The 15883-nt window shown below is 38.3% G+C and overlaps 1 protein-coding gene across 1 annotated transcript; it reads left to right on the top strand.

Moving 5' to 3' along the window:
* Positions 1-201: 201 nt before the first annotated feature.
* Positions 202-15668, top strand: LOC143881638 (F-box/LRR-repeat protein 15-like). The gene is made up of 18 exons (XM_077384843.1): positions 202-1649; positions 4055-4316; positions 4449-4581; positions 5293-5392; positions 5472-5669; positions 5770-6040; positions 6286-6384; positions 6488-6576; positions 6676-6775; positions 6876-7046; positions 8872-9024; positions 11755-11915; positions 12003-12210; positions 13220-13674; positions 13816-13879; positions 15067-15153; positions 15282-15399; positions 15524-15668. Exons 1-17 carry the CDS (start codon positions 1192-1194, stop codon positions 15357-15359), a joined length of 3087 nt encoding a protein of 1028 aa, XP_077240958.1. The 5' UTR covers positions 202-1191; the 3' UTR covers positions 15360-15399; positions 15524-15668.
* Positions 15669-15883: the final 215 nt, after the last annotated feature.

The following is a 15883-nucleotide window of genomic DNA, read 5'->3' as shown; positions in this document are numbered from 1 at the left end:
ATTTTGAAGGAATTTAAGATGATTGCATTTATCTTTCATACCATTCCACCCCCCCCCCCCCCCCCAATGCAAAGGTGGACTTTAGCTTTGAAAATATTGGGAATGATGACCTCTCTTTCTCTCCATTTCTTCTCTCTATATTGTAACGGCAGCTTCTACTTGTTCCCCTTTTCTCCGAGTATATGCCGAGCAACCAAACACTACTCCCCACTATATTTGGAGGTAATTACATGCAAATTTAAAGCTCGCCTCCTCCCACTTTACTACTTGTTCTACCACTCTCCTAGTCCGAGCCGAGTATCTAAGTTCTACTTTTCAGTTCGGCTAGGACGGTCTCTTAGACTTTACGGGATCAAAGGTCATTTAGCAGATGGTCTGTTGCATGTCAGAGGAGCCACCTTATCAATGAAGACAAAATCTGCTGAAAAGTCTGCTCTGACATGCAACAGACCATTGCTAAGTGAATCTTGCGATGGACGCTAGCAAATCCCTTGAAAAAATTGTACGTCGCTCGTCATCAGCGGCAACTATACAGTAAGAGATGAAAATGAGGTCGGTTCAGATTTTTCTGAATACCGAATCTAAGGGCATTTCTAGGTTCAAACCCTAAAGACCGCGAGCGTTTGGACGATTTTTGTCAACGGATTCTGATTTCTGACTAGGGTTTGACTCGGGAGTTTTGAAGTATCCGTGTCTGTTCTCTGATCGTACAGCTAGGGTTTGGTGTTGGATCCATTTTATAAGGTGAGTTGGATTGACTTCGTGATCTAGGGTATCTCAAGGTCACTCATTTGATATTCGGTTAGGGTTTTTTATCTTGCACAGTAGCATGAGATTTTGGTACTGGTTTGGTATAGTTAGGGTTTAGTGTTGGATCAGTTTTATAAGGTGAGATGGATAGACTTCTCGATCTAGGGCATCTCAAGTTCACTCGTTTGATATTCGGTTAGGGCTTTGATCTTGAGCCGTCGCATGAGATTTTCGTACTGGCTGGTACAGCTAGGGTTTAGTGTTGGATCTGTTTTATAAGGTGAGATGTATAGATTTCTTGATCTAGGGTATCTCAAGTTCGCTCATTTGATATTCGGTTAGGGTTTTGATCTCAAGTTCACTCATTTGACATTTGGTTAAGGTTTTGATCTCAAGTTCACTCATTTGACATTCGGTTAGGGTTTGATCTTGCGCCGTTGCATGAGATTTTGGTACTGGTTTGGTATGGGGGACGAAAACAACAAAGGCGTGATAGAGGGGCTCAGTTCGAGTGAGACCGAGGGCGATTGTGAGGAACTTTCATTTACTGGGATGGAAAATGACGAATCCAGGAGTTCGACATTTGGATATTCTTTGTGGAGATGCGGAGGAGCGAATGGTTTGCCTGATCCGGAAAGCGGCTTCGAGGAATCTATTTGTAAGATGAAGGATGTTGCAAGGAGGAGCCAAGGTGGTCGTGATTTAGAGCTTGCAACGGGGTTTTCTCGCTATTTTTATCAGTATGGGTCAACTAGCTGCTGGGGTGAGGACGCAGGGCAGTTTCTTGCGGAGGTCGAAGGGTGGGAAGGGTGGGCTTTCGACGAAGAACATTTCTTGGGGTCAGAAAGAGGGAGCTGGGATTTCCAGCACAAGCGGGCGAAAGTTCTATTCGATTCTCAGTGAGTTCTTGATTTTTCCCTTTCAAGTGTCCCATTGTTTATAATGTTGTGAGGGAGCTGCATTCTCCTTCCATTTCCCATTTTTTTTCCTTTTTTTTTTTTTTTCCCCAATTGACCTGATTTCTCTTGAATACATTTTCTCTTTCAATCTCTTGGGAAAATCCGCCGTGCAAATCTGAACGTGCACAAATAAACTGAAAAGTATAAAGTAAAAACAAGTCACAAGATGAACACTGAGATTTTACGTGGTTCAGCCATAATACATACATCTCTGGGCGAGAACACGATCTTCCACAATGGGAACAAAAAATACAAGGATTATAATGGGATTAACCTGCAAACTGCAACCCTTTCCCTCATTCTCTCAACCAAGACAGTACACAAAAGTAACCTAAGAAATAAACCAAGAGAAAACACCAAGGAGAAACCGTCTCCCTCTCTCCGTCACCCCACGCAGAAGAGAAAAGCCATCTCTTTTGCAGCCACCACACAGTCGTGTGATGGAGAGCTTCTTATATCACTAGGTTTTTGGAAAACCTAGAAAACCCCTCTCCGGTTTTAGTTTCCTACTGCAACTGCAACCATAATCTAGTTGTATTATGAAACAAGGCAACTTTCCCAGCTCAATTCATCTGAATAACTAAAATATTTGATTTCTTAATAGTTGATACTTTGAAAATGACTTTCAATGCGCAATTTTACATTTTCATGCGTGCTTTTCACACTGGTACTATTCTTTTTATCAGCCCTCCAATTCAAAACAAGCATTTGGTGGTTATCCTATGATCGTTCAACTTGTAGGTTTCACATTATTAGCGGCTAAGAGATTTGTCAAATGAACTAGGTTATTTTCACAATTTTTATTCCAGTTCACAGGATCTTTTAGTGCCTATTGTAAACATTCAGCATCCTTGTAGGAAGATATTTGGAGTTTGTTTCTGTTTCAACATTCACAGCTATATTCTATGATTGTATCCTCTCTACGGTGCATGTCGATGTACATATGGTGCATGTTGTAAACATTCATCTTCCCAGAGTATTATTCAATGCTTATTTTTTATTATATATGCAAAGTTTCAGATTTTGATTTCAGTATGTGTTTCGGTCCAATTGAAAATGAAAACATGTTGGTTTTGAATGAAAATTTCGGCAGAAATCCTGTGAAATCCGGAAATATATGGAAACATATGCAAATGCTGAGCATTTAAGACTAAAGTTTAGGAAATGCTAAACACAAATACATGTTAAAAAACGATCACATAAGACAAAAAAAATCACCATTAATGGTTTGGAAATATCAAATACCTATTGCATGCACTGTCGCGCATATATGGTAATTCAGTACATACCACACTTCACATGTATGTCATATGAATATTTATATGTAATACATACACTACATTTACATGCAATTCATATAAATATAATTATATAACATAGATTATATGGTATACCCTTACAGGTATGGTTTTGATATTCATTTTTACTTTCGGTATATGTTTTGGTGGGGATGGAAACAGAAACATTTGGGTTTTGACGGGACAACCCAAAATTCGTTCTTCACATTAAGGAATTTCCCCAAGTTTTGAATCATGTTGAAATTGTTTTCGATGAACATAAATGATTTTGTAGCTTATTTTGTTGTTGTTTTGCTCATTTCACCCATTAATACACTAACACATGGTCTTAAAACTCCACTGCGTCATCGTGGACTCCCCCAAGTTGACCCTCTTAACCCATGGCCGTGTTTCACGTTTTGCCGTAGTGTTCCGCGTTTTGCCCTACAGAGGCAACCAAGTACTCTGCCGCGTCAAATGTGTTTTTGACCGCGTCTGCTCCGAGTCGACAAGGATTTTTCTTGGCCGCATTTTTACCCGCATCCACATTTTTAAACACTGCACTTACTACTGTCTTTACTATTATGTTTAATTCATTATCGTGAACTAATGATCTTTCCATCCAATATTTATTCAACATTTTAATGAAATCGATCATAGATACATATTATGTTTCCTACGGCTTCGCTATTTTTACCCTACTTCTGTAATGTAATTTTGTAAATAACTATTATTGATTTTTTACTTGGTCCAATTCTTGCTGTTACCTTATCTAGCATGCCTATCTGTATGTACGCACAAGCATATGAATATTTCTCCTAGCTGTGTGTATCAATGTTTCAAGCTGGGTCAGTGTTCCTACCTTATAGTTATTTTAATGCTTCATTTGTGTATGCTCTAATGGATGCATTAATTGATCATTTCCTAATTTCGTTTAAGGCATATGGGAGGGAGTTGGGACTTCAACAATTATCTTCCTAAAATGCTTATTTTGTCATCGTCATGCTAGATACCTTTCTTTGTTATGGAGAGATGCTTACTGTGTAGTTAATCATTTTTCTTTCACAGAGCGCCCCTTTATGCTGCTACAACTTCAGGCACTGGTGCATCTGCTTCACCTGCTGATGGAGACCTCAATGTTTCTCAGGAATCATCTCTCCCTTCCGGAACTGTGATGGTCCGTTACTTCAGTTCTATGCAAAATAATGACGGTGGTGGAAATTCCATGGGCCCCAATGGTGGAGGTGATGGCAATGGAGATGGGTCTAGTATTTCAAAATCAGAAGATTTAGTGGCTCGCATGGATCTTATATATGATTTGTTGCACATGGTATGTTCGTTCTTCACATTAAGGAATTTCCTATTACTAGTTCATGTTGCACATGGAATGTTTGTTCATGCTACGCTCTTTCATCTCAATAAGGGTTGTTTTTTTCTTCTTAGTTGTGTTACGTGATTGCAGGTCTTCTCTTTCTTAGGTCACATAGATCTCTGTCGAGCTGCTAGAGTCTGCAGACAATGGCGAGCAGTTAGTGCCCATGAAGATTTTTGGAGGTGTCTGAATTTTGAAAACCGGAAAATTTCTGCACTTCAATGTAGGTCTTCCTTCATACCTTTCTTCTAGTTAACCAACATACCTTGCAGAATCTTTCGTGATCAGTTGAATGCCACACTTGTTAAAAGAAATGTGAGTACCGGGCGAGTTTTGACGGGACAGCCCAAAATTATAATCACACATGGTGTCAAAACCATAACATTACGCTTTCAGTTGTATAACTGTATCTATAAGTTTGTGAGGTTACCTGCTAGAACATTTACTATATATGGACACGAGTGCTCCTCCTGACCGAAAAATACAGAAATAATGTAGTCTATGGTCTATTTTTCTAACTTTTAGATAATTTTCCACAGAAGAAGAAAACTCATTTTAGCATCTGGACAGCTTTTAGAAAGTCATGAATCCATAGGATCATTTTTGAAATTTGGCAAAGCGTTTCGACCGTCTTCTGTATCACTATGACCTCAGGCTTCGTTATTTTGGTACTGCCAATAGGATCCGCAAATGCAAGTTTGAATATTTTTTTCTTAGAGGAATAATCTGTCCCTCACCCCGTAGGAAAACTCTATCCAATCTTTGACCGCAAAGCCAGTGCGCCCTGTCTAATTTAATCTTTCTAATCTCATCCATAGAGAGATATGCATAGGGCTTTGAGAAAGCACTGCAGAATGCTTATCTTAAATCTTATATTTTAAAGAATTTCATATGTCGGATGCTAAAATGCTTTATTAATTCATTGCCATTGCAGTTAAGGACATGTGCCGTCGGTACCCAAATGCCACGGAAGTTAATATTTTGGGTGCACCTGCTATTGACTCGCTTGTTATGGAAGCAATGAGATCTCTAAGGTGATTGTGTTTGCCCCTATCCAATTCATGATATCTTTTCTATGCATATTGCTCATATAGGTAGCTGGTTGGTATACAGGAATATTGAAACTTTAATCTTGGGTAAAGGGGAGCTGGGCGATGTGTTTTTCCATTCTCTAACTGGCTGTGTTGTGCTGAACCGTTTGAGAATCAGTGATGCATTCATTGGTAATGGTGTTCAGGAGATTTCTGTGTTCCATGATAGGTTGCGTCATCTTCAAGTTATTCGGTGTCGTCTCCTTCGTATTTCAGTCAGGTAAAAATCTTGCCAGGTTAGGAGGTCTGAATTACACGTAGTACACACTTGTTTGTGATTTATTTGCCAGTTTCTTTGTTGAGAAAAAGGTAATTTGCAGGTGCCCTCAGCTTGTAACTTTTTCGTTGAAGCGCTCTAACATGGCCCATGCCATCCTTAACTGTCCCCAATTACAAGAATTTGATATAGGCTCCTGCCACAAACTCTCGGATGCTGGGATTCGTTCAGCAGCAACATCATGCCCATTATTAGCATCTTTGGATATTTCAAATTGTTCATCTGTTAGTGATGAAACCCTACATGAGATAGCGCTTACATGTCTTAATCTGCGTGTTCTCAATGCATCATACTGTCCAAACATCTCGCTTGAGGTCAGTCTTATGAAACATGACTTGTTGTTCTCATGGATTTAAATTTCGGAACTGAAACCCGTTTTTTTTAATCAAATTTCGGTCATTTCGGCTGAAATTTTTACAATTTCGGTTAAAATGACCGAAATCCAAACTGAAATCCATAATTTTCAGATTTCGGTCCCAACCAGAATTTAATACCACGGTTGTTTATATATGTCTGCTTTATCTTTGTAACTTACATGATTGCTTGGCTGTGCTGGAAGCCTGTAAGACTGCCAATGTTGACATATCTGAAGCTTCATAGCTGCGACAGTATAATTTCTGCTTCAATGGCTTCTATATTCCACAGTTATATGTTGGAGGTTAGAACTTGCATTTTTGCCTCGGAATTTGGTTTTGCCTAGATGTGCTTCTTCGTTGCTTAAGTAAATTAGTTTTTAATTTTGTTGTGAAAATTGCTTGCAGGAATTAGAGCTTGATTGCTGCGGCCAATTGACGTTTGTCTCCTTGGATCTGCCACGCTTGCGGAATATCAGTCTTGTGCATTGCCGCAAGTACAATTGTTGCTCCGTTTTTTTCTTCATATGCTTAATCGCTTATATCTTTATCTGAACCATTTGTTGATTTCTTACTTTTTACCGTTTCTTCTCCAGATTTGTTGATTTAAATTTGCGAAGTCCTTTGCTGTCTTCCATAACTGTTTCTAATTGCCCTGTACTCCATCGCATCGATATCACATCAAATTCACTTGAGGTCTGGCTTTCGTCCAAAGAACCCAATGTCTCTTTTTTGATACTTTCTATCCTACAAGCTTGGAACTCTAAGAGTGTTTTTTTTTTTTTATGGGATGCAGAAATTGGTATTGCAAAAACAAGAAAGTTTGACCTGTGTATTATTACAATGCCACCGTTTGCAAGAAGTGGATCTTACTGAGTGCGTGTCTTTGACGAATACTATTTGTGAAGTTTTTACTGATGGCGGAGGTTGCCCAATGCTTAGATCATTGGTTCTCGACAACTGTAAGGTATGTGAATTATTATACTTTTGGTCATGTGGATGCTTAATCTTATTTCTTTTGAATAGTCTGTTCCATAGTTACGTAGTTGGATGGGAAGCTCACTTCGGAAGCCAAGTTCTTCACGCTTCTCAAAATTTGGGGAAGCACGCTTCCCAGTCGCTTCCTATGCGTTTCCTCTTAATTAAGAGTATGCTTCCTATTTCAGTGATTTTTCTACCTAGAAGAATATATTCTCCTTTTGTTAATATTGAATGAGCATATTTAAAAAAAGACTGCATTTATACCTTGAAAATTCATCTTAAGTTTCAAATGAAAATTATGCAGATCTTTTTTCCAAAAATTTAACATTAAATATATATATGAATAAAACATGGAACTGTGAATTCCTAAAACTTGTAATTTTAATTAGTCCCAAAGTTTTCTTTTCTACTTGTAATCTTTCTCATATTAACCCTTCCTCTCTAACCCCATTTCAAAAAAAGAAACCCTTTCCTCTATGACCTACTACAATCCTGCTCTTTTTATGTACTTCTTGTTCGCTTCCTATGAGGCTTATTACAGTCTTCATGTTGACTTTCAATGAAATTTTTCCCACAAATTTTCTATGTACTTTCTTTAGAGCTTTTCACTTCCCGCATGTTCTCTTTTCCAAAAAACCCCTTGTTCCCACTTTTGCTTCCCGCACTGCTTCTTGCACTTGCTTCCTACTCTGGCAACTTCTCTCACTTGCTTCCCACTTCGGCAATTATGGTCTGTTCTTTACTTCCTATTATGGTTTGCTTTCTACTATCAATTTTATTTTCTTAAGTTCATTTGCATTGTTTGTGTGAAATTTTAGAGTTCTTTCTTTGCACATACTCATGTTGATTACCTTAGTTATCTCTTTGCATTTATTCGTGGAAAGTTGGAACTGTCCAAAACTGGAGATTTTTCAGGCATCACATATATGATGGGCCCCATCAGATGAATGGTTTGGCTCATTGAACAAGAGCGCCCCACCAGTATTTTGTGTGCTTGTATTATTATTTGTTAAAAGGGTGGACACCCTGCGATTCCTAAGTAGTATGTATTTGTACATTTAGATTAAATACTAAGCATGACTATTAAAAAAAAAAGAAAAAAAAAACTACCAAGCATGCATCCATAATTAAATGGCTAAGCAATAACTGTTTAAGAATAGAAAATAAACATTACTTTGGTCCTCCTTTCCCAATGCATCTTACTCACATTTATAATGTTTTGATGTTTTATCGAAAGATTCCACACATTCCAGTTTGCCGAGAGAAATGATTCACAAAGTCATATTTTTGTACTGTTCTATACTGAAAATATTGCATAAACTGGTAACGCACAAAAGATAAACCCTAGAAAGGAAGATTGCATTTGATCTGATATGTGGAGGTAATAGTTCTATTGGTAAGTTTTTTAGCTACTGCTCTACATCAGAACATATGCTTTCTAAGTGCTGCAGGGAAGAAGAAAAGTAAAAGAGAACACTGTTTATACGCATCTTCCTTTTGATAAAATAAATGTCCCTTCAGCATAAGGTGCATGTGTCATAGCATCACAAAAAATGTATCCAAAGACACCTTTTACTGTATTCTGTCTTATTTTACGAGTTCCCTGATTTTAGAATACCAGTTATCTCTTGATTTCCTTGGACTTCTTTGCTCTATGAATAAAGGCTCATTTTTTTGGTTGAGATCTATGTGCGACTTTCTGATGGTGTTTGCAATTTGGCATTACTGTGGCATCTGAGTTTGTTACTGTTTAGTAATAAATGTTGCAGATATTTTATGCTAATCTGAAAATATTCATCTATTTTGGTCAGAGTCTGACGACAGTGGGATTCAGCAGCGCTTCTTTGGTCACTCTCTCACTTATTGGTTGTCGGGCCATGACATCACTTGAACTTGCATGTCCAAATCTTCAGCAAGTTTATCTAGATGGTTGCGATCATCTTGAAAGAGCGTCATTTTGTCCTGTAAGTTAAATTAAGTGCATGCCTTTTACTTTTTACTTTCTTGTTGCAGTCTATATCAACCTATTTTGAACTATTGGTCTGTGCTCTTATCAGGTCTCAAGCTGTAGTTTGTTTTAAGCATATGATTTTTTCCCTAGTTAGATCAATACTGTTTTTTGTGCCTGTTACTATCAGTCATTGTTTTAAATTTCGGATTTCGGCTGAGACTGAAAGTCATTTGGACCGAAATTTTTACAATTTCGGCCGAAATGACTGAAATTTGAAAAAAAAAAAGTCGGTTTCAGTAGGCAACGAAACCGAAATTTAAATCCATGCTCTCAGTTTCTAAGATACTATAAACTGCATCTAAGGAATGTATTTTTTACTCATTTGTTGATTGATATGCCTAGGCACTTCTCTAGTTTCTTTACAATTATTTCAGTACGTATCCTGCTATTTCCTGTTCCAAGGCCGTTGGTTTTCTTCTAAAGTCACATGGTTCCTTTTTCGGCTTAACAAATATGTCATTAATACTATTAAAACAGGTCTTTGGTGGAGTCAATCTAATTCAATCGCTGTCTAATACATAGGTCTTACTTTCTGTTATCGCGGAATCAATGTAATTTGAATGTGTCTAAATATGTTATGAAGCGGATCAATCAACTGCATTACTAATACAAATGAGTAAAGTGGGTAAATCCAAAAAATGACAATCTGTACATAAGTCCTGTTACCCTGGTTTCCGGAATGTACTAGTTCCTGAAGTGGGAACCTTTCTCTCCCAATAGTCTATTAGCATATCCATTATCTGTGCAATCGATAGCATCTCTCTCTCTCTCTCTCTCTCTCTCTCTCTCTCTCAACAGTCTATTAGCGTATCCATTTGCTTAGTTCCTGGTTTCCTGCACATGTACATTGCACAGAGGGATTTGCTAGCGTCCATCTCAAAAGGCATTTCGCGGGTGGGCTGTTGCATGTAAGAGCAGCCACATTGATGTAGGCCAGGGAGAGAGAAATAGAAGAAAGAGGAGAAAAGAGAAGAAGAGGAGAAGAATAGAAGAAGAATAGGGGAAGAAGAGAAGGAAAGGAGAGGAGAGGAGAGGAGATGAGATGAGATGAGAACTAGAAGTAGAAGAAGAAAAGAATTAGAGGGGAGAAATCTTAATCAATTAATTAATCATCCAAAACTGATAATCTCTACTACATTAGGCCTATTTATAGGCAATGAAAATAAAATTCCGTGGAAATAAATAAAAGCCCTAAAAGCTAAAAGCATGAAAATAAAATCCTAGAAACTAAATAACATGGAAATTAAATCCTAATGGGCAAAGATGCCTCTTATGGGGCCTACAATCTACATCACTCTCCCGTTCCTGAAAAGAACTCGCACTCGAGTTCTAGTTAGCTTTCAGAGATGGTGGCTTGTCCGGTTCTGGTCTTGCATGAAACAAAATAGGGATGGCTGATGGAAAAACCCAGAAACTGGATTAGAAAAGGGGCGAGAAAATTAACTTGAAATGGGAAGTTAGACCGTTCTGCACTCCGGAGAGTCTTGGATCTTTCGCTCTGATACCAAATTGATGTAGGACCGGGAGAGAGAAATAGAAGAAAGAGGAGAAACAAGAAGAAGAGGAGAATAATAGAAGAAGAATAGGGGAAGGAGTGGAGAGGAGAGGAGAGGAGAGAAGAACTAGAAGTAGAAGAAGAAAAGAATTAGAGGGGAGAAATCTCAATCAATTAATTAATCATCCAAGATTGAAAATCTCTACTACTTAAGGCCTATTTATAGGCAATGAAAATAAAATTCCATGGAAAATAAATAAAAGCCCTAAAAGCTAAAAAAAAAATGAAAATAAAATCCTAGAAAATAAATCACATTGAAATTAAATCCCAATGGGCAAAGATGCCTCTTATGGGGCCTACAATCCGCATCACGCTTTGACTCACTTGTCAGCATATTTTGTCTTCATTCACGAGGTGGCTGCTCTCACTTACAACAACCCATCCACAAAATACCTTTTGCTATGGACACTAGCAAATCCCTTGCTCAGATAAAGATGTTCAATCAACTGGGATATACGTTCACGCGTGTGAATTTATGTATGCGTACTTTTCTTTCTTTCTTTCTTTTTTTCTTTTTTTAATGACATAGGGTATCCCCATCCCAATTTTTAGGGTGAGACTATTTCCCACGGATGCTCACAATCACCCGTAAACCACGCGCATCGGGTAAGCCTGGGGAATTCGAACTCGCGTCATTTTTAGTCCATAGTCGGATAACAGGTAGTCAATAATCATATTAAAGAACTGATGTCGAGTCATTTTTAGTCCATTATATTGAAAAATCTTCATCAAGTCAGTAAGGGAGTCTTTTATTCCTATCAACTTTGATGTGAGGCCATGCTTAAGTGCATGCACTGTTGCCACAATTAAATTGGCACACTTATGTCCATCCCTCGTCAGGGATAACTCCTTTCCAAGTCTCGGCACACCAAACTAAAGGCTCCACACCATAGCTTGTGGAGTAGCTGTAAATGGAATGATTTCAAAAGCTGAGCTAGTATAGAAACACTTGCAAAGCAATTGTGGTTATTCCTTTTATTTTCCATAGAATTATTTGGAAGTCTGCCTGAAACAAGTGAGAAACATTTTGGGAAACAAATGGGGAATGATCGGGAACTAGTGTGAACAATCAATAAACATATTGGGGCGGTGGATACTCTTGCTAAACTGAACAAATGTTTTCTGTAGGTTGGTCTTCCATCACTTAATTTGGGGATATGCCCCAAGTTGAGTATTCTGCGGATAGAAGCACCCCATATGTTAATGCTGGAGCTGAAGGGTTGTGGTGTTCTCTCTCAAGCATCCATCAATTGTCCTGGATTGATGTCTCTGGATGCTTCCTTTTGCAGGTAATATTCTTGCTACTATATTGTGTGCTCTGGACATTCTTTGGTTCATGTATTCAAGCTAATGTTAGTGCTTTTTTGCTTCTACAGCCAACTTAAAGACGATTGCCTGATTGCCACGACTGAATCTTGCCCATTCATTGAGTCACTAATCTTGATGTCATGCCTTTCTATTGGTCCAGATGGGCTCTCCTCTTTGCGGCGGCTTACCTATTTGACTTTGCTTGATTTATCTTACACTTTCCTGCCGAACTTGCAGGAGTTGCAGCCTGTTTTCGTGACCTGTTTGCAGTTAAAGGTAATTCACACTTCACCTCAACCACCATTACCTGGAAAATTTCTACTTATTGTAAGTTTTCTACAAGAACCATAATTTTAAAAAATTTCCCCCAAAATTCATTAAAATTCAGGAATCATTTTATTCTTTACATGTCTTCATAGCGAATCTCCTGTTTCCTTGCAAATATACACGTGGCACATTCAGTTGCATGTACACTATAGTCTACTTTAGCTACTATGGGTTCAAGTGAATGGGACAAAAGTGACCCTGCTGGCTCAATTCCCCTCTTGGGTCAGCCCATTGGTTTTTGGTTTCTTCACTATAACTATGTCGGAAGTGCATGGAATATTTCTTCACATATTTACCTACTTCTACCCAAGGTTTTAAATTTTGGTTTCGGTACCTATTTTGGACCCCACCGAAATCTGAAATTTGGTATTAAGCTTTGAAATTTGGGACCGAAATTCCGAACGAAATTTTGTAACATTTTTTTTTAAAAAAAAATGTCATTTTCTCCAAATTTCCGAAATTAGGTATTTCGGGAAATTTCGGTTTCAGTCCCCACCGAAATCCGAAATTTCGTATTTCGGTCTAAATTTAAAACCATGCTCCTACCATGCTGGTGTGTGTGCGCACACTTGTATATGATGCAGCATTGGGACTTCCATGTTTTCTTGCCACACATTCTTGTTGCTTTAATGAGTTAGCCTGGTTTCATTAAAGCAAGCAGAAAATGCAGCCAGAAAACATTGGCCATCCCTAGGTCGCATCATATTGTTGTGCCCCATTAGCATACCTCATACAATACATGGTGGGATTGGTATTGCGATATTACCCCTAAAATTAGGGACATCCACCTTAACAGTTGTTCCAATTTGTAAAAAAGGCAAAGTATATCAATTAGGACAAACTTATGTGGGTCGGTGGGTGGAAGCTCCAATATTTTTAAGGGCTGATAGCAGGCTAGCAGCCTGTCATATGTGTGTTGAAGATGTTATTATTTGAATTTTGACCAGTTCCATTTCAGGTTTTGAAATTGCAGGCATGCAAGTACCTCACTGATTCCTCTTTGGATGCTCTTTATAAAGAAGGTGCTCTCCCAGTCCTCCGTGAGTTGGATTTATCCTATGGTACTCTCTGCCAGTCCGCCATAGAGGAGCTTCTTGCGTGCTGTACACATCTTACACATGTGAGCTTGAATGGTTGCGTGAATATGCATGACCTTGACTGGGGTTCAACTGGCACCCGGTTCTCCAAGTTATCAACCACCGGTGTTTATTCTTTACTGGTTAACCATGAGTCCATTGAACAACCTAACCAATTGCTCCAGAATCTGAACTGTGTTGGGTGTCCAAACATTAAGAAAGTTGTCATTCCGCCAATGGCTCGTTGTTTCCATTTATCATATTTAAACCTTTCTTTGTCGGCAAACTTGAAGGAAGTGGACCTAGCTTGTTCCAATCTCAACTTTCTCAATTTAAGGTGAGTTTTTCCCCTTAGGATTTTTTTTTTCTGTAATACCCTGATTGACTGTTTATTTTACTTTTCTTCATTTCCATTTCCCACACCAATTTATTCTTTATTTTGTCTTCTGACTTCTCCCGTGACCTTTGCTTCATTCAGCAACTGTAGCTCCTTGGAAATTTTGAAGCTTGACTGTCCAAGATTAACCAGCCTCCTCCTTCAGGTATGTTTTGTGTCTGGTTTTTGATGCAGTCAGTCAATCGCAGCAACCCCAAGGGAAATAGATAAATTTGAGATTAAATGGCAACCCCAAGTGCAGCATATAAAACGCGCGCGCGCGCGCACACACACACACACAGTGTATGTATGTATGTGCATACTTTTTCCAGGGAAAAATATGAGCAAGCAAGAAGTACTAGCAGGGTTCCACTTGCTGAATGATCTAAACTCTTTATTTCATAGGCCTTGCTGTGGATGGGACATGGAGCAAAATCCAAGCCCCATTGGATGATTCTAACCCTCCAAATTTGCCGCCACTAAATGGATGATGGGAAGATAAATAAAAAAACAAGAAAACTTGGACTAACCACTAAATGGATGATGGGAAAATATTAAAAAAACAAGAAAAACTGGACTAAATGGATGATGGGAAAAAACATGAAAAACTGGAGGGTTAGAATCATCCAATGGGGCTTTGATTTTGCTCCATGGCCTGTCCGTAGCAAGCCTTGGGAAATTAATGGTGTGGGTTATTGATTAAGTGGCCCCTAATCAAAATTTCTCCTTGCAAAATATCCATCATCATCATCACCCAGGTTTTTATATGGTGTCTGGACTCTGGACGTAGGTGCAAGTATTTTGACAAAATAATATACAGTGGAGCCAACATGGTTAATGAATCAGACATTCATTTGTTGGGCCCTGACATAGATAGACCGTGCCTGAAAATCATTTCCATATGATGATCCTAAGCTTTTGACGGCTCTTTATAGATACCTCTACAGATCCATAGGGTTAGGATCAACCTATGGAGATGAACTTCCTGCCACAGCCTATCTGAGCCAGGTCCCAACAAATGAATGGTTTGGATCATCGAACCATCCGAGCCCCATTGTATTTAAAAAAAAAATACTTGCACCTATATGCAGAGCCCAAATAAATCACACACACGGCAGTCCCCCAATTTCTCTCCGAGCTTAATCTAGTCTCGGCCCTAAATCTAATACCTCTAGGAACTCTCTTTTATATGTCTTGCATATGCTGCTTCTAGTTTGATTGAGGAGATCAAACATCTTTTGGCCTGGATTTTCCGTTGTCTGAAATTTCAGATGACACATTATTATTATTATTTGCAATATTAATTATTTATCTAATGGGTGGTCTGCTAATTTTCCACTCTTGGGTCTTTAGTCTTGCAGCATTGAGGAAGCAGCAGTGGACGCTGCGATATCTCACTGTAAAATGCTGGAAACCCTTGATGTCCGCTATTGTCCAAAGGTGACAGCCAGCCCCTTCTTGTGACAGACTCGCACTTCGAAGCTTGAAAATAAGAAATTTAATTACTGTTTATTACTATTTGAAATTTATTTTAATTGAATTACCCTTTCTTTTCTTTTTTTCTTTAGATATGTGGCGCGGGCATGGGGAGGTTAAGGACTGTATGCCCCAGTTTGAAACGCATATTTAGCAGCTTATCTGCCTAATCATCGTTGGTGTAAAACGACAGCCGCTCTTATGGATCAGGTTCTTTTGTGTTGTTTAAATCCTTTGCAGTTTGTTTAACTTAACTTTTTAGATATGTAGCCCTTTTTGTAAATATTGATTTTTTTCCCTTTGTGTTTTCTTTTTCTTTTTGCTGCACTGGAAGAGTATTTAAGAGACACAGGTTGGTTTGTTTTTGTTGTACTTTTGGAGGGAGATGGAGGATTGGAATTGACGTTGCTTATCTGTTTTATGTAGTATTTAAAGGATGATAATACCTTTAATTTTTATATATTGATTATTTATTATTAGTTATAGTGTAAAGTTGAATGTTTTATTTGCATGTATTTAATTGTTATAGAGAAATTTGCATTTTCAAGATATTGGATAGTTATAAATAAATTTACATTTATAAATTACAAGAAAATGACATGTGCTACTTGAACATTATTAATGTGAGAATGCGTAGTTCTATGGTTAAAATTTTTTATGAAGCAGGAAGATGTGCCGATACTCTAAAATGTAA

The sequence above is a fragment of the Tasmannia lanceolata genome, unplaced genomic scaffold (assembly GCF_043159265.1).
Source record: "Tasmannia lanceolata isolate RefF3 unplaced genomic scaffold, GAP_Taslan_0.1 ptg000007l, whole genome shotgun sequence".
Taxonomy (NCBI): Eukaryota; Viridiplantae; Streptophyta; class Magnoliopsida; order Canellales; family Winteraceae; genus Tasmannia; species Tasmannia lanceolata.
Note: the sequence above shows the minus strand (reverse complement) of the source record. Positions and strands in the feature narration are given on the sequence as shown.

Bases quoted from the DNA above. Each gene is read 5' to 3' on its own strand.
- LOC143881638 (XM_077384843.1), top strand. From the start codon at position 1,192: ATGAGATTTTGGTACTGGTTTGGTATGGGGGACGAAAACAACAAAGGC. The intron at 4,582-5,292 runs GTAGGTCTTCCT...TTGCCATTGCAG, and splicing joins GAAAATTTCTGCACTTCAAT to TTAAGGACATGTGCCGTCGG. The intron at 11,916-12,002 runs GTAATATTCTTG...TTGCTTCTACAG, and splicing joins CTGGATGCTTCCTTTTGCAG to CCAACTTAAAGACGATTGCC.